Source organism: Miniopterus schreibersii, assembly GCF_964146895.1.
Source record: "Miniopterus schreibersii genome assembly, chromosome: 4".
In the NCBI taxonomy this organism is placed as follows: Eukaryota; Metazoa; Chordata; class Mammalia; order Chiroptera; family Miniopteridae; genus Miniopterus; species Miniopterus schreibersii.
In genome coordinates, this window is record NC_138105.1 from 95,330,334 (window position 1) to 95,351,897 (window position 21,564).

Consider the following 21,564-nt stretch of genomic DNA (forward strand, 5'->3'; position numbering starts at 1 on the left):
GTTCTTCTGCTTATTATAGGTCAGACTTTTCTGCTTATTTGAACACCTACTCATCTCTGATTTGGGTGATGGATGTTTTTGCATTCCTATAAGTTGTTTTTTTTTTAATTTTTTTAATTGATTTCAGAGAGAGGAAGGGAGATAGAAACAGCAATGATGAGAGAGAGTCATTGATCGGCTGCCTCCAGCACAGCCCCTTAGTGGGGGATCGAGCCAGCAACCCGGGCATGTGCCCTGACCGGGAATCAAACCATGACCTCCTGGTTCATAGGTCAGCGCTCAACCACTGAGCCATGCTGGCTGGGCTCTATAAGTATTTCTGAGTTTTGTTTCGGGATGCAGTTAAATTACTTGGAGGCAGTTTAATTATTTTTCTCAGTCTTGCTCTTAATTCACTAGGTAGGGACAGACATTTTTTGCACTAGGGCTAATTATTCCCTGCCACTGAGGCAGGCCTTTCTGTGCACTCTCCCCAGTGACTATGAATTGGACGTTTTTGCAGTCTGGCTGATAGAAACAGGCACCCTGGGGCTGGATGCTATTACCTCTAATGTGAGGTGGTTCTTTTCAGGTAGTCCCCTTACATGCCTGCTCAGATCAGAACTCTGCTGGAGACGGACCCCTGCAGTTCTCCAGGACATTTTCTCAGCGCAGCTCTCTCTTCTCTGATACCCATTCAGTGAACTCTGGACTTCCGACCCTCATCCCTGTCTCCTCAACTCGAGGAGTTCAATAGACTCCACCTGTGTTCCCTGCCTTCTGTGCCTTGGCCTGGAGACTCCCTCAAAGCAGGGAGCAATCATGGAGACCACATTTGCTTTCCATCTCTCATGGTCTGATGCCCCACGCCCAGAAAACTACTGCTTCATATCTTTTGTCTGGTTATTGCAGGTTAAATCTGGTCTCGTTACTTTTTGTTGGTCAGAAATTCAAAGTCTCCCTTTGTACAAAAGGAATGATTCAAGTACCTTAGAGATTGGTGGGGACAATGGTGAACTGGGGAGCACATACCCCATCTAAACAGGGCAGTAGACACTGGGATTCAGCTAACTGTCCCACAGTATAACATGAGCCCTGGGCAAAGCTTCCATTTGTTTCTAAGGAGGCTGGATTTTGTGAAACATTCTTTGATTTTAAAATACTGTGTGGATCAAACCTACCATGTCTGTAGGCTGGCTCTAGCCACCAATTCTGACCCCTGTGTATTGTTGTTTTTTTATACAGAACTATGGCATTTTTTTCTAGAGCATCACATTTCTGTAAGCATAGAAACATTCTTTCTGCACACACCAATATGGAAGTCGCCAGTTTTAGGTGGCAATCAGCCCTTGAAATGTGGCTAGTATCTGAGGAACTAAAGTTCTCATTTCATTTGTGTTTATAGAGCCATATGTAGTTAGAGAACACCCTTAGGAAGAATAAGCATTCCTTAACAACACTTGCCCCTGGAGACAGGCAGCACAAAAAGCAAATCCCTGTCCTTGTTTTTCTTCACCCTTTCAGATGAGGGAAACCTGAGAGTCCTATTTTCCTTAACTGGCCTCTCTAGCAGTCCTACTCACTCAGAGACCTCCCGACCTCCTACTCCATTGGCCCACTTCCCTTTTATTATTGTGAGCTCTGTGACCGTTGGAGCAAGAGAAAAAACCTCAGAGAATGTCCAAAGTACAGGTCTCAAACTAGTGTTCCCCAGGCTAAATCTAGCTCATAGATATGTTTACTCAGACTTTCAAAATATTCAACAATATCTCAGCCAACATTTAAAAATCGAGATACATTACATAGACCAAATATATCTAGCTATTTTTGGTAAATTCAAAGATCGAGCATCCTTGGCTCCACATTGACTGGAGCTGAGTAGTCACTGCTCTCTGTGGGTGGAGAACATAACTCTGCTTTGCCACAATCCCCACCACTCCCTTTTGTCACCACCAATGATGCTTTGTGTTGATTACCTATTTTATCATCACAATTGTCCTATTATTTTTCTTATAGTGGAGAAATACTTCTCCACACCTATATTTTATTCAAAGGTGGTAAAATGGAAAAAAAAAAAAAATCAATAGGGTTTTGTATTTTTCAGCCTGGCTCATTTTACACATTTATATCACCTGCCTGGTTCCTGGAAGTATTTGAGGATATGGGACTTTACTAGAGGGACGGGGCACACATGGCAGAACAGGCACACTGAACTTCCCATTTCAGCACCCACACCAGACTTCAGGAATGGATCAGCCCCCTCAGGATCCTTTGCCACCCAGGGCCCTGACTGCCGTTCCCAAGCGGTCAGTATTGACAGACAAAATGGTGTTCCTCACAGTTCTCCATACGGCCCAACTCTCTCATTTTACTGCGCTCGAAACCAAGGTCCAGAAAACTTAAGCAACCCCTGAGTCAGTGATGACGCCGCAACGAAACCTCGGGTCGCTTGACTCTGGAGGTATTTTCACAGGCCCAAGCCACCCCTCTGGGGAGAGAGGAAACAAAAACATGGCTCAGATGGGCTCGTCTTTGGCAAGAGCAGACAGCATGCCAGCTGGGCTGATCCGCTAGTTCCTTTTCCCAGCCCATCGTGGAACTTCTCCTCCCCACACCCTCCCCCGGCCTTCACTCTTCCTCCTCGCTTTCCTGTTTCAAACCAACAGTGAGAGATCGCTAACTCAGCTCCCCCCGAATTACTCCCCATTCCGACCTCTGTTCCCCAAACCACTCAAGGAATCGGGGGAGTACTTACGGCACCCGGAGCTTAGGGAACTTCTGAATGTCATTTTCTGTCAGGTTCTGAAATGAAGACACCAGCAGGTTACAACACACAGACAGGGCTCTGGGCCAGCGGGGTAGAGTCAGGTATGACAATAGGGAGTGGTGGGGACTGCGGCACCCTGAAGAGTACCCCCTGCCCACCCACTCAAGGTGGGCAGCTTCTAGATGTTGTGTATAAGCCTGTAGGCCTGGTGTTGCCAGGTCTACTTTTTCAAAGGGAATACCCACATCTGGATTTTAGGTGAAATTTCCTGAGTTCTACTGACCAGTAATTTTAACTTAAACAAACACTGCGAGAGCTAAATTGTGGACCAAACAGAATTTGTTTTGTGGGCTGAATCTGGCATGTTGTGCCCACCTCCTGCCTGAGACCCTCGCCCCCGACTTCAGGGCCCCCTCACTCTCGGTATGAGCTGAGCAGCTGTGAGAAGCCAGACCAGAGAAGGGATCTGTGCCCTTATCCCAGCATCACACCCCAAGCCTCTTTCACCAGGCTTACTGATAGAATTCTCCAGATATGGGGATGCAATAAAGTGTCTTTCCTGAGGAAGCCGAGAAGGGACAGAAGGAAGAAGTAACATGTGTGAAGAACTGGACCTCTGCCTCACAGCACCTTGATTGGCCTTCACCCCCACCCTGTGATGGGGGAGCTACCAGCATTCCCATTTTACAGATGAGAAAGCTGAGGCCTGGGGCGTTAAGGGAATTTCAGCTTGCAGGCGTCAGAGCCAGGGTTGGAACCCTGCTCTACGGCATCGGTGGTCAATTTTCTTCCTACAAGCTTGTTTTCTCTCCTGTCCAAGCCCTTTGAGGCCCCAGGTAGCCTTTGCTGGAGGGGAGGAGAGGCGGGGGTGCCAATATTGGGAACAGAAAGGAGTGTGGGCACACTCTCCATAGAACCGATGCTGAGCTCACAAAGGGGCCCCTTCACTTTCTGAGGCCAGATGCTGGGCAGGACTCGGGAGCCAGGCCGGGCTTGAGTTTTGGTTCATGCATTAGCAGGTGTCTGCTATGGAGCACACACTTAGCATCCCTGAGCCTCAGCTGCCGAGCCTGTAAAATGGGAATCATTTTAATAATAAGGGCCGCCCTTCAGGGGCCTTGAGGATTGAAGGAGATGATGCATATCGTGTGTTTCACACCCCGTTGAACACCATATATAAGTGAAAAAGGGGGAGGTAGGTGAGTAATTCTACCCCCGGGAGCAAGCAGCTGAGGTCTGGCTGGCTCTCAGAGGTTAGTGAGTGTCCTGCTTTTCCTCCCCCTGGGATGGGAGACACCTGGGGGTTGTGGCTGCCCAGGGGGCACGGCTGGCATGACCCGTGAGCCCCGCTGGCAGGGGCTAGCCCTACAGTGTGCTTGAGGGGCTCATCTGTTCCTGGCCGGGGAGCCCTGACTGACCCACCCCCTCCGCCGACAGAGAGGAAGGAAGGAAGGAAGGAAGGAAGGAAGGAAGGAAGGAAGGAAGGAAGGAAGGAAGGAAGGAAGGAAGGAAGGAAGGAAGGAGGGAAGGGGGGAAGGGGGGAAGGGGGGAAGGGGGGAAGGGGGGAAAGGGGGAAGGGGAGAAGGGGGGGAAAGGGGGAAGGGGGGAGGGAAGGGAGGGGGGAGGGAAGGGGAGAGGGAAGGGAGGGGGGAGGGAGAGAGAGAGGGAGGGGAAACGACAAGGCCTTCCACTTCTGCCTTCAGTAGCAGAGTGGTCCAGGACATTATAAAGCCAGAAGGAGTGATAGAGATTAGAGCTCAGGTCAGAGCTCACATTGTGCCCAAAGCACCTGGGGTGGAGGGTCGATTTCAACAGAAGCTGCCTTTAGATACCCCAGCTGCTGGGGCAGACACTGGGTTCTGCCCCCTGCTTTCCTGGCTCCGAGTGCCCCTCTTTCTACTTCTCCATTTATACAATGATCAGAATATGCAGCATGTCTGCCAGGCCCCAGAGAGTGGAGCAGAGGAGACAAATCTGCTCAGATACCATTTGTTAGCCTAGGAAACAACCCTGTCCTAACAGGCCTGAAACTCACAAGGGGAGTGTTGGGGGACTCAGGGCCAGAAGGGACCATCACCCAGTCCAATGTGCTCGGCTAACAGAGGAGGAGGCCAGGGGAGGCTCATAGAGAGCAAGTGCTTATTCAAGGTGAGCCAGGGCTTCAGGGCTGCAACCAGGACCATCCTCAAAGATGTCGCACCCCTTCCCACTCAGCCCCAATATTTCTCTGTTCTCAGTGCTAAAGGCACCAGAAGGAAACATTCAGGTTTAGCAGCAATTTGCAACAACAACAAAACTCCAGGAATTCTATTGGGGCAAAGCTCAGTATGAAGAAGTAGCATTGTTAAAAACTCCTGCAGTGTTAGATCACATTAAATGTGTGCTCGAGTCCAGTTGCCAGGTGTGTGACCCAAAACAAGTCCCGTCACACCGCTGTGCATTGTTCCTCAATTGCAAACGAGGTGGTCGGAGCTGCCTAAAGGTCCCTTTCCCCTGTAAAACAAGCTTCTGGAAGGCAGAAGTTACACCTTAACCACCCCTATGTTCCCAGCACATGGAATGTCTGGTGTTTAAAAGGAACTCAGAAACATGCTTGTCAAGTGAATGGATGGGTCAGTGACTAACAGGTATATGTGGGACAGTGAGTAAACATGTCCTACATGGCACATGAAAGCAAAACTCAGACCCACAGGGACATAGGTTTGGTCTCAGCATGAGACTTGAGAGCTGCCCAGAAAGGGACAAATGACTCTAGGTGATAGTGAGCCCATCATCACTGATGGGATTCAAGCAGATTGGAGATGTATCTGTATAGTCAGGGTCTCTCTTACCCATTGGCTCAGGTGTCATTTCAGGGGAAATGCTCAGATCACATCCCCAACCAGCACCCAGTGCCTCTGTCCCCACCATGAGGCCTGCGTCCCTTCCATCCGACGGCTCAGCCCGAATAGACAGCTCTATCCTAGGCTGCGCTTGCAGCAGCTCGCAGTGGAGTGGAGTGGAGGGAGCCATATCCATGTGTTTAACTGGCACAAAACCATGCTAACTTAGTAGCGAGAAAGAGAGATGTAACTGAAATAATGAGGGCGATCCCACTCTTTATCCCACTCCGTGACCATGTTCCCCAGAATGAGAGATGGGAAAAGGGAATCCATCTGTTCTCCCACCTGGTCTCTTTGCCCCTTGGACTTGGACTTCTCCAAGTATGGGTGGGGTTTGAGTAGATTTTCAAGGTGTGTGTGTGGTTTTAACTATACTTGGATTTCTTCTTTATACGTTGACTCTGGGATATACATTGGTATCAGTGGAAGAGCTGGGCGGTGCCCTAACTGGAAGGATCCTGAGAGGCGATGAGAGGGGCATCCGTGCAGAACCTCTGAAGAAGGCAAAGGGTCGTGCGGGGACCCCGCAGACAGGCATTGACCCTGGGCACCCTCAGGGACAGAGGAGGCGGCTGCCCCTGCCGGGGTGGTTAAGGCCCAGAGCAGCCGTGGCTCCTGTGTGTCAGACCGGCGGCACTCACCAAAAACCGTGGCCCGTCGATGTGATGCTTCTTCACCGCCTTTTCACAGTCTTTGTAGTTCAGCTGCGCAGAGCAGAGGAAGGTGCTGTCAGTGCAGCTGGCTCATGCCATTGGGTCCCCTCCCCTGCCTGCCCCAGAAGCTCAGCAATTTGTGGTACTTGTGGCTAGCCAGACTCCCCGCTCCCTCCCCTGCCTCCCACGGGCCTGTCCCCTCCCCAGTCCTGCTTTCACTAACCTCCAGGGACCCTCTAAAATGGAGAACCTGCCTCGGTCCGAGGCTTCGGGGCCAACCCCTTAGAAAGAGGGTGTCTTCTCGCTACAGGGGGCCGCCGTGCTCCGCAGGCAAGCGGAGGGGCAGAAAGCGGCAAAGAAATCGCATCCGTTGTCTCGCCGCCCAAAGCTAGCTTGGGGACCATGGCAGTGTGTTCCCTTCAATGCTCTTACTCTGAGCGTGTGGCTAAACATAATTGAGCTTATAATCTATATCCGATCTTGGGAGCCTTTTTCTCTTAAAATTACCTTAAAGTGATAATATAAGCACCGCCTCCTGCTGCTGCAAACTTATTTTAAACATTAGTTTCATTGTTCCCTTGTTGCTAAACATCTAGGTGGTTTACCAAACTGCTGCTCCAGTAATGATAATAGCAACTGCTAAAAATTACCCAGCGCTTGCTCTGCGGCAGGCTCTGTTCTAAGTATTTAAACAATCGAAGTCATTTAATTCTGACATTTTCCAGATGGAGAGTCAAAGGCACAGAGGGTCAAGGAACCTGCCAGAAGCGCCACAGGTAGTAGGTGACAGAGGTGATGATCTGGTTTCAGAAAAAGGCTTTAATGTCTCTGTCAGGAACGGTCCCATAGTTGTCAATAACATTATAACTTACAGCTAAGTGAAGTGAATAAATTTATTTATTTATTCTTTTTTAAAATCCTCACTAGAGGATATGGGGGGTTTTTTTCCATTGATTTTTTCAAGAGAGTGAAAGGGAGGGAAGAGGGGGGAGAGGGAGAGAGAGAGAGAGAAAGAGAGAGAAGAATCAATGTGAGAGAGACACCTCGATTAGTTGCCTCCCAATCGTGCCCCAACCAGGGCTGGGGATTGAACCTGCAACCAAGATACATGCCATTGACTGGGAATCGAACCCACGACCATTCAGTCCACGGGCTGACGTTCTAACCACTGAGCAAACTGGCCAGGGCAAAAGTGAATGAATTTAAGTGCAGCTTAATACACCATCCAGATCAAAATATAGGACAGTACGGACATTCTTTCACATCCAGTTTTGTTTTCTTCTACTTAAGAGACATTGTTTAAGTTAGATTCTCAAAATAGAGTTACAGGGTTAACGGGAATAATCATTTTTTGGGGTTTCCTAAAGAGTCACATCAATCGACAGTCCTGTCAGGTGCCTGAGCCGCCGTGTCTTCAACAGCATGTGAACTGCACTGGAAGTGTCTCTAGTGTGATGTCTGGGGATGGAGTAGGTGAGGTTAAATGTTTGCCCTTGAGGATCCTGGGTTCTCCCCACAAGTGTGAGTGTCACAGTTTGTGGCAGCCTTCTTTTGGTACGAATTTAAAATCATGGCCTTGTCTCACAGCCAACGAGACTAAAAAGTAAGCACAGTTATAACCTCATGGCTTGAAAGGGTAGGAAAACTATTAGAAAGCTTGGAAAAAGCTGAGTTAGAGGTCAACGTGGAAAGCAAGCAGCATCTGGGGAGCCCCGGGCGTCCCTCTTATCTCCGTGCTCTGGGCTATAAGTGGTTCTTGGAAGAGTCAACTGCCCTCGAGTCATCGCTTTCACCGTAGTCACTGTCAGATGAACCTGATTTTACAAAGTGCTGACCTCAACTCTCGATAGACAGCTTTGCAGACTGCAGCCTGCCTAGAAGTTTGATTTTGATCCAATAATACCTGGGCTTGGTGGCTAGAATCTATAATTTTAGCAAACACTTAGATGACTTTTATGAGCACCCAGCGTTGGTTGGCACTGGTTTAGAGCAGGTACCTGGTGTTGTCCATGGGGAAACTGGGGCCCAGAGAGGCCTACGTCTGAGGCCTGAAGTCCCACAGTGAGCTGGGAACACGGCTGGGATTAGAAATCACGGCTCTGAGCCAGTGCCTTCCCCACTCCATGGCCCAGAGATGCTTGCCTGCCAATCACAAGGAATCGGAGGGATTAAAGGAATACAAAACATGACCAAAGTCCTCCTCAGGCTTGCGTTCCAGACAGAGGGTGAGCTATGGTCTGCCTGGGCACCCAGCTAGGGTACAGCGACTAGGGCAGGAAAAATGGAAGTTCAGACATCAGTTGCCCCCTCTCTCTGCTGAATGCCTCCCAACTGCCTTTAATTCCCCCAACAATCCCATGAGGGTAGTTAATGTTAGTATCTCTGTTATACTGATGAGGACCCTGAGGCACAGAGTGGTCAAGGAACTAAGGCAAGGTCACCAAGCTGGCAAGTAGCACAACCAGGATTCAAACCGAGGTATGTCTGACTCCAGAGCTGGCTGGGGAGGTGTCTCCAAGGGGGGGCCTGATATCAATGCTTCATTAGAAATCACACCTGCCACTCTTTTAAATAGGAGATTTGATGGCTAAGATCCATCCCCAAATAACTCCGTGGTAGTTCACTTGGGACTGAAGTGCTCAGGATCTGAAGGGTGTTTATCTGAGTCTCTGGGGCGACATCCAGATCACAGAGGCCCTTCAGTCTCCTTGTTTCCACCTTCAGTTCTTTTATGCTGGGAGGGGAAGCCTATTTGGCTGCTGTGGACTTGTCCCAGGGTTTGGGATTTCCAAGAAGAAAGTTCTCCCTTTCCCCAGCTCAGGCAGAGACCCTTCCCCCTGAATCATCTCTGACCTGGCGTCCATCTCCCTGTGCAGAGGGGATTCTTCTGTAGCTGGACTGGGGTGTGCATTCTCCCTCTCCCATTGGAGATTGAGCCTCTCTGTGCCTCGCAGCCTGTCCCCTGGTTTCCCTCCCTAGTTCCCAATCCTCTCCTTTCTTTATTGAGCTAACATGCCACTCGAGAGCATCTTGGCAAATTCCCCTGGTTGCCCTGGTTCACTTGGTCTACCTTAAAGAAAAGTATTTAGAAATACCCTTCAAGAGTCAATTGTCTCAACCGTCTTTGCACCCACAATGCTGAAACCTAAGTTGACTATGACCTTTTAGAGGGAAAAAGAACAGAAAGGCGACACACAAAAGGCAGCAAATAGCAGCGTCTGTGGTCTGTGCCCCCATCGTGCCCCACCTGAATCAACGTTTTAGGCTTTTCTTCTTCGGGCTGGGGGACAGCAGTTGGGACGGTAAACACCTTGGTACCACACAGAGCCCACAGAGCCCAGGTTTGCCTCTGTGCCCTCGGGAGCCTGTTCTACCCCAGGAATGACAGAAAGTTGGCTTAATGATCTTAAGGCCTTGACTTTAAAATCTCATTCATATGACAGGCTGGAGTATTGTCTGAATTTGGTGCCAACCTCCTCAGATGGGGGTGTAAGAAGGTCATATGTCCCTCACAAGACACTGTATCCCTTGGACAGGGACAGAGGTCCCTAACTGAGTCAAGTGGCTTGGGATCAGATATGTGACCTATGGCCCCGCCAGCAGATACCAAGCATGGGGAGGCAGGACAACTGGTCTCAGCTGTGCCGCAGCTCAGCCTCTGACCCTCCTGGCTCAGCCTCTTCCTCTGCAGGAGCCTCAGTTTCCCTACCTATAACATGGGCTCACATCGGTTTTCTGCCCTGCCTCTCAAGGCTCTCAGAAAGCTCCAGTGAGGCTCTGTCCCACGCAGGGCTTGAGGAGCCTTCGTTCAGGGTCGTGAGCAGTGACTGGCGGACGCTTCCTTCGGCATTGCTTAGCACAGCCTTCACCGGCCTAGTCTGCTTCCCTTCCCCCACCCCCAGGGCTCCATTCCTCCCTTTCTAATAAGTCCCCTTGATTTCACCGGGGGTTATAGCAGGTCTCCATCTCAGAGCATGGACTTTGAAACCAGACAGGCAACCTGAATCTTGCCTTTGTCACATGCAGTCCCTGGGGCTTTGGGCCATTTGACCTCCCTGAGCTGATTTTGCAGCTGAGCAGGGGACAAACAGTATTGAGCAGTGCTGGAAAGTGGGAATGGGACAGTGCCTAGAGAGCGCAAACTCAAGCCCTGGCACATGGCAGGTCCACATTCATTTGAGGGCCTCCCCTCTCCCCAGATCTCACTGTGGGAGCGCTCAGGGCTGTAGGTCATATCTAATGGCACTTGCTCAACTGGGGAGGCTGCCGTGAGCTGGAAGTTCACTGCTATCTTTTATGCCTCTCATGTTCGGCCCAGGTTCCATTGTCAAGCTCTGTCCAGCCCACCGAGGGCACTGCCAGCCCCACCACCAACTAACAGCAAGGCTCACCTTCCTGAAATAGTCCGCGAGGCTGTCGGGGTCCCAGGCCAGGACCTCGGAGCGGAAGGGCACGTTCCTCAAAGCCATGGCTGCTGTCCTGGGAGGAGGCTCACAAGCTGGGCCTGGGCGCGGTGCCCATGGAAGGAGACCCCAACCCAGAGCGCGGAGGTGCCCTGGGTTCTTCCCGTTCCCCGTTCCCCTCTGGGACAGACTGGTAGGGCCAACGTCTTTCTGTGCAGCCAGATCCCAGAAAGCAATGCTTCCTCCGCGAACAAATATGGTCTCTTCTCAGAAAACGACTCAGCAAGTTTCCTTTACCACTTCCTCTGCTGGGCCCTAAATTAGTAAACAAGGAAGCCCAGCACCGCGACTGGAGAGGCAGGGACAGCGACAGCCTTGGTAATTCCCCACAGGTCCAGGCCCCCCAGCCCAGTGGGAGTGGCGATGAAGCGGACTTAGACTCCAGTGTGAGTCCAAGTATGTTTCTATTAAAGCTCCTGGCACCCACAGGTCTACACCACAGTCCTGCTTGACTGGGTCTTTGCAGATGATAATCTGTTTTGACAGTTGACCTAAAATATAGACAATCTCCCACATCAGTGAATTGTGCGGGGAAGGGGCATGGCCTTTTCATGTTTTCCAACCACCCCTCAGTCTCTCTCCGAAGGAAAAAGTTGAGATTCCTTCAGCTGCCTCCCTCGGGTGACTACCAGAGGATGCTCCGTGAGCGAGCGAGCGAGCGAGTGAGTGAGTGAGTGAATGAGTGAGTGAGTGAGTGAGTGAATGAGTGAGTGAGTGAATGAGTGAGTGAGTGAGTGAGTGAATGAGTGAGTGAGTGAATGAGTGAGCGAGTGAGTGAGCGAGCGAGTGAATGAGTGAGTGAGTGAATGAGCGAGCGAGTGAGTGAGTGAGCGAGCGAGTGAGTGAGCGAGCGAGTGAGTGAGCGAGCTGGGCACCCAGGGCTGGGAAAGGGGCTGCACAGGGCACACCAGGCTCGATTTCTCGTATGACGGTTTCCATGCCCTGCTTTTCCAAAGGTAGCAGTGGCCATGCACCGTTTCCATCTCATGTAGAATCTAAGGAGCCCCACTGTCACTATGATGCTCCAGCCTTGCCAAGCGGCAGCGAGCTTCAGTGAGATCTGCACTGAACCCCAGGCCCGGCACCTTTATGGAAGTGGTCCATACATCTGAGCTGGAGTCATCCTCGCCTCACAGGGAGCTGGGGCATCAATTGAGGCAGCCCAGGCCAAGCAGTCCTCGCAGGGCCTGGACCTGGGAGCTCCCAGCGTAACTGAGTGTGCTGTGCAAAAGCCCCCCGGCTGGCAGGAGAGGCCGCTTCACTTTCCCAATCACCAGAAGAAGAGCTCAGGATTTTCAAAAAGCCATTTGAAAACAGAGGGAGAGAGAGAAAACTCACTTCCAAGTAGAGTGATCGGAGGTGTCATGGAATTAGCTGGGATTTAGCAGGGTCCCGGAAAGCGGAGCAGAGGGAAGGCATTGTGTGTGTGTGTGGTGCGTGTGTGTGCTGGGGTGTATTTCATGAGCGCAGAAAACACACCATACCTGTGGAAAGGATCATTCAAGATCATCCCTGGAAGTAGAAGCATTTTTTTAAAAATTATGTTCACTCCCCCACTCAGGAGAGTGAAAAGCTACAAAAGTTGGAATTAAGATATAGCTAAATATTAAGCTTTGGGGGAGGAATGACCAATAAATGTGGCCGAGATGGACAATCCATGGAGCCCACGCAGAAGAGGGACACAGCAATCAAGAAACCTGGTGACAGTGATGATGACGCTAAGAATCATCACAGACACGACACATGGAGTCCTTCCTGTGTGCCCGGAGGGGCTGAGGACTTGGCACTAATTCTCTTATTTAATTGTTGGTGCCATTACTACTCCTTTGCAGAAGGGAAAACTGAGGCCCAGGGAGGTAAAGCTACTTGCCCCCGAGCCCCTCCGAGTCCACTGTCCTTTTCCTCTGTGCCACCTAGGCTCTGAGGCGTTCCATAAATTGCCTAAGCCGGAGGAGGGATTCAAACCCACCTCTGTCTCAGAGCCTGCGCCGTTTCCACTCTGTCCTTCTGCCTCCCACGGAGAGCAAGTGAGGTTGTTACTATGGCTAAGCTAAGAAGAAGATACAGCCCTTTCCAGGAGGTAGGCCTCTGGTGCCCCTCCCATAAGGCAGCAGGCCCATTCCTCAAAGGGCGGTTGGGCAAGTGGCGACAGGTGACACCAGAGGAAGCTGGCTGCTTCCGGCCCGGAGCCTCTCCTCTTCCCTGTCCCTGGGGATTTCCCAATGCTCACAAGTTTCACATCTCCTGTCTCTGGCCAGAGGGTTCCAGAAGCTGCAGGGGCAGGACCAGTTAGCCCTGGAGAGGCTCAGGAGCCAGGAGGACCAGTGTGACCCTTTGCAGGCCTGCTCGTTGGCCCAGCCTCAGGCTTCACACCTGTAAAATGGGCAGGGACAATCGCAGCCTCCGGTGCAGGCCACAGCAGATGGGATGCTGCAGTGTGAAGGCTGGGCCAACTCACACCCATTCCCTAAAGAGCATTGGTCTCGGCCTCAAACATGAAGCAGAGCAGAGTGGGGAGCAGCTAAGTGCCATGATGTCAAGCTGTGGCCTGGGGGGACCCTCCCGGTGCAACCTTCCCCTAACTCTCTCTTCCCCGGCCAGATGAAGAAACCCAAAACTCATAAAGGAGCAAACTGATAGGTTAGCAGAGGCCTTCTTAGGCTCTATAATCTATATCTCAGGGTTAGGACAGGTCAAATAGTCCCTGAACACAGTAACAGCAGCCTCACGCGAGGACACAGGGACAGGGCTCAGGGACAGGCATCTTAAAAGTGCATCAGAGCCTGTGGACAAAAAAGAAATACTTGCAGGGAGTGATGAGTTGGATATTTCAATATGAGGGACAAAAATAGATCCAGGTGCGGCACACTGCACCCCAGAGGGGGATCACCCCAATATCCTCCCTGCCCACCCCACCCCATCCAGACTTGAGGACCCCTCTGTTTCCTGCTAACCCACAGCAGAATCTCAAGATCCATGGGGTGGATGACTGTCTTAGTCACAGCTAATTTTATAGGTGAGGAAAATCAGCAGGTCACTGAAAGGGACATGGGAGCCTAGGCCGGGTGTGGGCTGGGGAAGAAAGTATCACGCAGGGAGCAGGAGAGAATGGAAAGGAGGGACTTTGTTGACCCTCTTAGGAGAGGTACCTGCGTTAGGGGGCAGGTGGGAGAGTGCTGCTTTGGATGTAATTTGAAAGAGGGTGTTGGCTGGAGGGCAGAGGAAAAGCTGGTGGCATGTGGCCCACTTGGGGCACTGCAGGGTCGCCTTCACCAACATTTTATGGTGAGGTGACTGCTATTAGAACTTCCTCTGGGCCTGTGTGGGTTTGCCTGCAGAGGGAACAAGGACTGTCACCTCCATTCTCTGAGGCTGGCAGTAGAAGCACCATCTGTGTGGCATCCTCCCGATGGCAGAGGGCTCCACCCGCACAGGAGGGGAGCCAGGAAGGTGCGGACTGTGCCCCTGGCCGGGCAGCTCCACACACGGCAGCCCTGCACTGAGGCGCAGAGTCGGTGACTGCCTCGGAGCCCTGTGCGGGGAGGGACAGGCCCGCTGTGCGGCTTCCCTCCTGACCAGCCTCCTGGAGGCTGTGGGGTGGGGGCAGGGGGAAGGGCTCGTGCAAGCCACACTGCGCTGTCCCCCACGGCCACAGGCCCACCTCCCTCCCCAGACGGGACAGTCCTCCCCTCCTTGTCCTGGGATAAGCATGACAAAAGCCTGAAGCAGCTGCCACAGGCCAGGCTGCAAGGAGCAATATTTTCCATTTCCTCAGAGCTGACAATTTCATCATTTTCAAAAACTATATGTTTTTCATCCCCTCTCCCTGCCTCTCTGTCTCTTCTGTGTTGGCTGAGGCGCGTCAGCTCGAGGGTGGGTGGTCGGAAGTGCTTATTTGGGCTTCCTGCCCAGCCTCCCTTCCTCGCTGCCCTATTTTGTACGTGGGCACCCTGTCCCCGGCGGCTCTGCTCCAAGGGAAACTCCCCGGCTGCCCGCAAGGGTGGGTGGGTGTGGGTATGGGCAGGGGTCAGGAGAGGGGAAGGAGGCTCCTCAGCTCCATAGAAAAGAGCTCGCCCCCTTCTCTGGGCAAGCTGGAGCAAGGAAGAGGTGGGGGGGGGGGCGTCGAGAAAAGTCAAAACCATTTTACCTGCAGCCCAGCAGAGGCCACTGTGGCCTCTTCGAGCTGCGCCTCCGAGGAAGAGCTGTGGGCCCAAGAAGTGTGTGCACCCCTAAGATGAGGTGGAGGTTTGACCAGCAAGCCCAGCAGCCCAGCATGGGTCCAGCTCTTTCTGCCTCTTAGCACGATGGATCCTCACAAAAGCCCTGCGCGTAACAGCAACGCTCTAGTCTTACCGATGCCAAGAGACTGCGATTCACTTGCCCCAGTTCCTACAGCTGGGAATACAGGCAGGCATGCCAACTCAGGACTGGTGCCTTTCCACCTGTTCCACTTGCATGATTTGTCCCTTCAGTCTTGGCTTGTCCACTTTGCTGATGACTGTTGGTCTGGAGTTTCCTGCCCCACCGGTGGCCTGGTGCTGGTGGCCTCCTCGCTATTTGTGGAGCTCCCTCTGTTGGTTGCATTACCTGCCTTGAGAATATCAGTGCTCTGCCCACCAGTTTTTACCTGGCCTTGTAGACTTCTGACCCAGACAGAGTGCATCTCCCAGTACACTGTCGAAGGAGGGGCCCCTGGCTCAGCCTCACCAGTTCCTTGTACCTCACTGGGCACAGGTGTCAGGGCTTTCCCCTGAGCACACATGTTGCTGGCAATGTGGAGGGGAGACAAGGACAGTGAGTCCCCGAGGAGGAGTGGGGTAGGGGCTTCGGGAGAAGATGCATCTAGAAAACATCTACCCAACCCTTCCAGGGGGCCTCAAGGGTTTGGGGAAAATAAATGCTAAATTCTCACACCTATTGTATCATGTGATTCTTCTGACTGCTCTTTTTGAAAGGGAGATAGAAACTACATACCCATTTTACAGGTTACAGAGAGAGGCCTGGGAGAAAAAATGATGCCCAAGGCCTCACAGATAATCAGAGGTGGAATGTGCTATTTGAAACCAGACTTGTCTGATGCTAAGACTCCTTCCACTGAAGATGTAGTTTCCAAGGATAGAAATTTTACTAGGTGAGTGACTGGTATTTACCTAGACCAGGTCATGCCATATGTATTATTAGGCTATAAAAGAAAGGATATTTTGCCTTTGAGTGTTTCTAAAATAATGATTCTTGTTTTTTCTCTAATTTAATTTGTCCTGTGCACTGAAAGGTAGCCAGTTTAATTCTCGGTCAGGGCATATACCCACATTTCGAGCTTGATCCCCCACTGGGTGCATGTGGCAGGGAGGGCACATTCGAGTACTCGGCCATGAGCCCAGCGGCTGCTGATTCCCAGCCATCTGATGGGCTTCCTCAGAGGCTAGCTTATCCAGCCCTTACCAGAACTGGAGGGTCCACTTTATCTTAAGCCAGGGCGGTTCACAGGTTCACAGCTCTCAATCTAATGTGTGAAAAGCCAAGAGAAGTGGCAGATTCTCACCACCAGCTCCTCTCCCTCCTCCTCACCCCTCCCATTGTTCCTTGTCATCTGTTATGGAGTTTCAGGCCCTCCTGCATGCACCTATCCTCGAAGACTGCCGGAGTCATGACTTAGGAAGTCTCACTTAGGTGACTTCAAGGCCAGAATTCCCCTGAGCTGCAGCATCCTCTAAGAGGGGCCTTTGTTCCTGTTTCACTGGTTTCCTGTATAAACCTGGGAGCTCAGAGGAACTCAGGTTCATTCTGGAGGCCTGCTGGAATGATCCTTCTGGTCCAGCTTTTCATTCCAAGTGCAACCCCTCAAAAGCTTGAAACCATAGACGATTCTCTCTTTCTAAAGACAGAACCTCTAGGAGTCAAGACTCAGACTCTGGAGTCAGAATCACATGTTTGAATTCCAACTCTGTTACACTCCTGCTGTGTGACCTTGGACAACTTAGTTAACTTCTCTGTGTCACCGTTTCCAGAGTGGGGTGAGGGAGGCTAAATATAGCATCAACTTCATTGAGTGGTTGTGAGGATTCAGTGAAATAAAAGTGCAAGCACGAAGGCCTGCATAGAGGGTGATCCTCTGGCATTTTTTCACTGTTGTGAACATATCTGACCCATTCACTCTTCCCCAAGGACCAGCCCAGAGGAACAGTTAGTTCTCCATTGCTGTGGGTTCCCTGGGTCGCGTGTAACAGCGAGCTCCCCTTTTCCTTGTCACATGTGGGTGGAAATCAGTTGCATATACTGCTCTGTAACATTTCTGATGTAGACAGATGGCAAAAGTGGTAGAGCTGAGCTTCCCTAAGAATTAACAAGAGGTACTGCGAGCTCATAGGCTCATCAGGCCAAGGGGAAATGCAAGTGAGTAAAGCAAGCCTGGTAGGAAAAACAATCCAATAGGATGAGAAATGGCAACTTACCCTGGGCATCAGTCAGGAAGATGCTACGGAGGTGTGGGGACTGGGCAAACAGGGAGTCGCTCACTTCGAGCTGATTGTTGCCATATTATGAGGGCTGCTAGTGCGAGAATCAGCCCAGTAGTGCTAGATCTTTGCTTATAAGTAGCTAAAAAGCTAGGTTTGATGTTTTTAAAAAAAGGAAATGCTGTCAATGTCATAACCTAGAATCTGTGAATATGTTTGGTTACATGGCAAAGGCGAATTGAGGTTTCTATTGTGCTGGCCTTAAAATAGGGAGATCATCCTGGAATATCTGAGTGGCCCCAATATAATCACAAGAGTGCTTATAAATGGAAGAGGGAAGCAGAAGAGTCAGTGGGAGATGTGAATATGGAAGAAAGGCTCAGAGAGATGCAATGTTGATGGTCTGAAGGAGGCTGCGAGCTAAGGAATGTGGGCGGCCTCTAGCAGCTGGGAAAGGCAGGGAGCAGGATTCTTTCCTAGACCCTTCAGGAAGGAACGCAGCCCTCTCTTTTAGTATAGTGAGGCCTGTGTCAGATTTTCAACCTCCAGAAGTGTGAGGTAATGATTCTGTGCTGTTCCTCGTCACTAGTTTAGGGTGATTTGTTACGGCAGCAATAGAAGACCAATGTATCAAATAACTTTAAAAAAAGTCAGGCGAGCCAAACCTACCATGTGTTGGCTGTGGAATACCTGTGAGCCACTTCCAATTTAGGATCATCAAATGACACAATTTTTTAAGTTGGAAGGACCCCCATGACCTAATCAGTGGCTGGGAGGTAACCACAATCACATAGGTGTCACTCATGCTAAGGACTCTGATTCGGAGAACAGGACTAATGCCGCTGTCCAGGCATTGGCAGAAGGCCAATGCAGGTGAACTAATGTCGGGAAGGTCCCCACCAGCGCGACATTCACATCATAAGCACGTATGCCTCACATAAACACAACTGCACATGGCCAGGAGGAGAGAAGGGTATAGCAATTTAAGTGGTGGGAGCCGTTTTGCCTACTGCTCTATTCAAGACAAAAACTGATGCCCAGAGTGAGCTCAAGAAAGTGAACTGCAGGTGCTGTCTTCAAAACCCAAACCCCAGGCAAGAAAAACTTCCTTCTAGACACAGGGCATTGTGCTTAGCCCTTTCTCTGTCACGGTGGTTAACTCCCTGGCCACTTCTCAGGCTGATGTTCCTCTTTCTCAAGCGAGGCACATTTTATTTCTTTAGTTTCTGTTTATTTATTTATTCTTTGAGTGCATGTAATCTCTGAGACACCATTCCGTTTCCCTGGAGAGATGTGCCCGCAGTGGGAACATGAACGGACATGTCTTCATTCAGCACTGTCTATGGCATGGTTTTCTGAGCCCTGGTCCTAGATGGCTTTGCACAGAAAGGACGCTTATCGATCGAGACTGTGGTGTATTGAGAGTTGAACCCCTGGGAACTAGAACAAGTGACTTATAATTATGGATTGAACAAGTCCTCCAGGATGGCTCTCATGGGTGTCCTTTAGCTGTGGCCTTCCTGTTTGGACCACAGTGCTCCTCTCCACTGTCCTCACCGCTGAAAAATGACTTCAAAAGCCCTACCTGAGGTGTGTCCTCTTCAGTTTGTCATAGCGCTTGCTCCTTCCCATTATGTTACCCCACCCCCTCCACTCATTGATATTCCCTACCAAGCCGCCAAAAGAGTTTGAGTTTGTGACAACTGAGCCTTATCCAAGTCCCACATTCAACTTAATTCACTTATTTCATTCATTCAGCAAATAGTTATTGAGCACCACCTATGCGCCAAGAATGTTCTAGATAATGGGAATTCACCAGTGAACGACAGACAAACTCCCTACTCTTATGGAGCCTCATAATGACGATGGTAATGACAATGATGGTGATAATTAACAAACATTGAGTACTGAATCCCTAGCACCTGCAGCAATGCCCAGCACAAACCAAGGGCTTGCGAAATATTTTTGAATCAATGAATGAATGATATAGAGAAGGAAGGAAAACAGGTGATACTTGAGAACATTGAAGCCCAGAGAGGGGAAGTCATTCTCCTAAAGCCACACAATAGCCTGTGTCAGAGCCTGTATAGGAGCCTCGGCCTCCCCACCACAATCCTATGCTCTCCTCTCCTCCCCACCACCTCATGTAAGTTTCCCCTTTATTCTTGGAGCTCCTTGTGTTCAATCGTCTCCTTTCCCTTGACCCAGCTATGTCTCTATTCTCTTCCCCATTTTCTCCAAAATGAGCTCTTCAGTTGGGCTGAACTTTCCCTTTTTCTGCAGGCCCAGCTCAACTGCAATATCCGGATAGTCATCTGCATCATATGAAAGAAACGGAACAGGAAGCCACGATGCCCAGCCTGGTTTCTGTGTGAGGGCAGTGAGCACAGTGAGATGCAAAGGTGTTGCTTGTGGCTGGGGGGACAGTGAGATAAGATGAGCACCCTGCCCAAAACATACGTATTACTGAGTGACAATGGGGGTCATGCAGTTTGCTCTGGTATCTGCCCAGGGACTGCCCTGAAGAACCTCACTGGATCTGCTCTGGAGAGCAGAGAGACTCCCTCCTGCCTCTCCTTCCCGCCTCCCCTCCCTGACCCATTTGGGGGGCATTTCTCCAGCTCGCCTACTGGCCATTCTGTACTCTTACTCCATCCCATCTCTGGTGTAACAGCAAAATCTCCTCCATATTCTTTATTATAATAGTAAAATTTTTAAACTACAAATTAGAACACTTATTTTATATTAGGCACTTTGCAAATCCGCAATCCTCGCATAGTCTATTTTACAAATCAGGGCATGGGGCTCAAACATTACCCCATGGGTAAGAGGTGGAGTTGGGCTCAATCCTAGGGTCTCCCTGGGTCCGATTCTGGAGCTTGTTTCCTTTTCTCCAGACATAAACACCATTCATTCATTCATTCATTCATTCATCATTCATTCATTCATTCAGCAATTTTTTTAATCAAAGCCATACTATGTGCCAGGCACCATTCTAAGTACTATGTGAACAAGATGAACAAGGCGGACCAGGTCCCACCCTTAGAGAACAGCAGGAGAGAAAACAAGGAACGAGAAGTGCTACACCAAGGCCATTTTCAGCAGGGATAAGTGCTGTGGACACATCGGAACAAGCCAGCATGAGTGAGCTCAGGGGAGAAGGTCTTCTCCAGTGGGTGGCTGGGGCAGGTTACTTCGTGCTGATGGAAGCCAAATACAGCTGGAAGGAAACACTTCCCTGGGAGACTTGGAGTCTGTGGACTTGAGGCCCTCAGGAGGGTGGGGAGGCGCATGGTGACCTTGGGGAAAGTCACAGGGTGGTGTGGGTCTCTTTAACCAGGCCATGTACAGGCATCTTAGGTCCTCATCGCCAGCCCTTGTTTATTAAGTAGCAATATACCATCTCCCCTGTTAGTTTATTAAGTAGCAGTTTACCATCCCCCTTTTAGGTTTAATATCAAGCAGCTCTTATCCTACCCTTGTCCCTGTTCTGTTCCCTTTTTTCCCATTGTGCCTGGTTGGGCCCCTATAGGTATTCCTATGACCCCAAAGGCTGAGGAACCATAAATCACAATCACAGGGCCGGTAGCAGCAGCTAAAACAGCTGCCTAGAGCTCCACCTGGGGGCCCCTCCCCAAGCTGCACCCCTTGCCCCCTCCACTGCTCCCTGAGCAGCTGGTTCCCCACCTCCCATGCCCCCCCCTCTGTCAACAGCTGCACACACACCTCATCTCTCCCCAGGTGAGACCTAATGCCTGGCTTTGAGTTTGGTTGCCTTGTCCGCCCCTGGGCTTAGGGAATGACTCCTCCAGGCTCTTCTCAGGTCTTTTCTGGTCACCTGACGAGGGCTCTAGGGCCCTGCAACCACACTCAGAGTTCCAGACCCCACTTTCCCAGAAAGTGACCGTAGAATCCCTTCACATGGCTCGTGATATAGGCTGAGGACATTATCCTGTCTCTGCTCTGAGAAGGTGGAAAGTCCCCTCCTAACTCTGCTCCCCGTCAGAGCTGAGCATCACCTCCCTGGGAACACACCTGAGCCTCCAAATGGGGGTGAGGGTCCTTCCCAAGTACATCCTGGGGTGGCACACCCACCCTTCATGTAGCACCAACCAGGAGTGGCCCTGTGACCTCTCAACTCTCCCACTGGAAGGTGTCTCATTGAGGGCAGGAGTGACAGGGGTGCCTGGCACAGAGGAATGAGTGACCCTTAAGAAGCCAAACTGGCCCAAGTTCAAGGCTTCTGCCGCCCTGCCGTCTAGACCCTGGGAAACCAGACCATGCGCTCATTTCCATTTCTGTCTGGCAAGTGGGAATCCTTCCAGATTTGGTGACTCTTCAGCTTCCCCTTTGATTTCTCCTAAA

General features: G+C 50.9%; 1 protein-coding gene across 1 annotated transcript in view; it reads right to left on the bottom strand.

Moving 5' to 3' along the window:
• LCP2 (lymphocyte cytosolic protein 2) overlaps positions 1 to 10,819 on the bottom strand; it is a 35,001-nt gene extending 24,182 nt beyond the window's left edge. The window contains exons 1-3 of the mRNA XM_081135756.1: positions 10,673 to 10,819; positions 6,270 to 6,332; positions 2,735 to 2,781 (exon numbers count right to left, since the gene is read on the bottom strand). Coding sequence (XP_080991882.1) covers positions 2,735 to 2,781; positions 6,270 to 6,332; positions 10,673 to 10,750 — 188 coding nt within the window. The 5' untranslated portion in view covers positions 10,751 to 10,819. The remainder of the gene's footprint in view (positions 1 to 2,734; positions 2,782 to 6,269; positions 6,333 to 10,672) is intronic.
• Between the last annotated feature and the right edge of the window lie 10,745 nt (positions 10,820 to 21,564).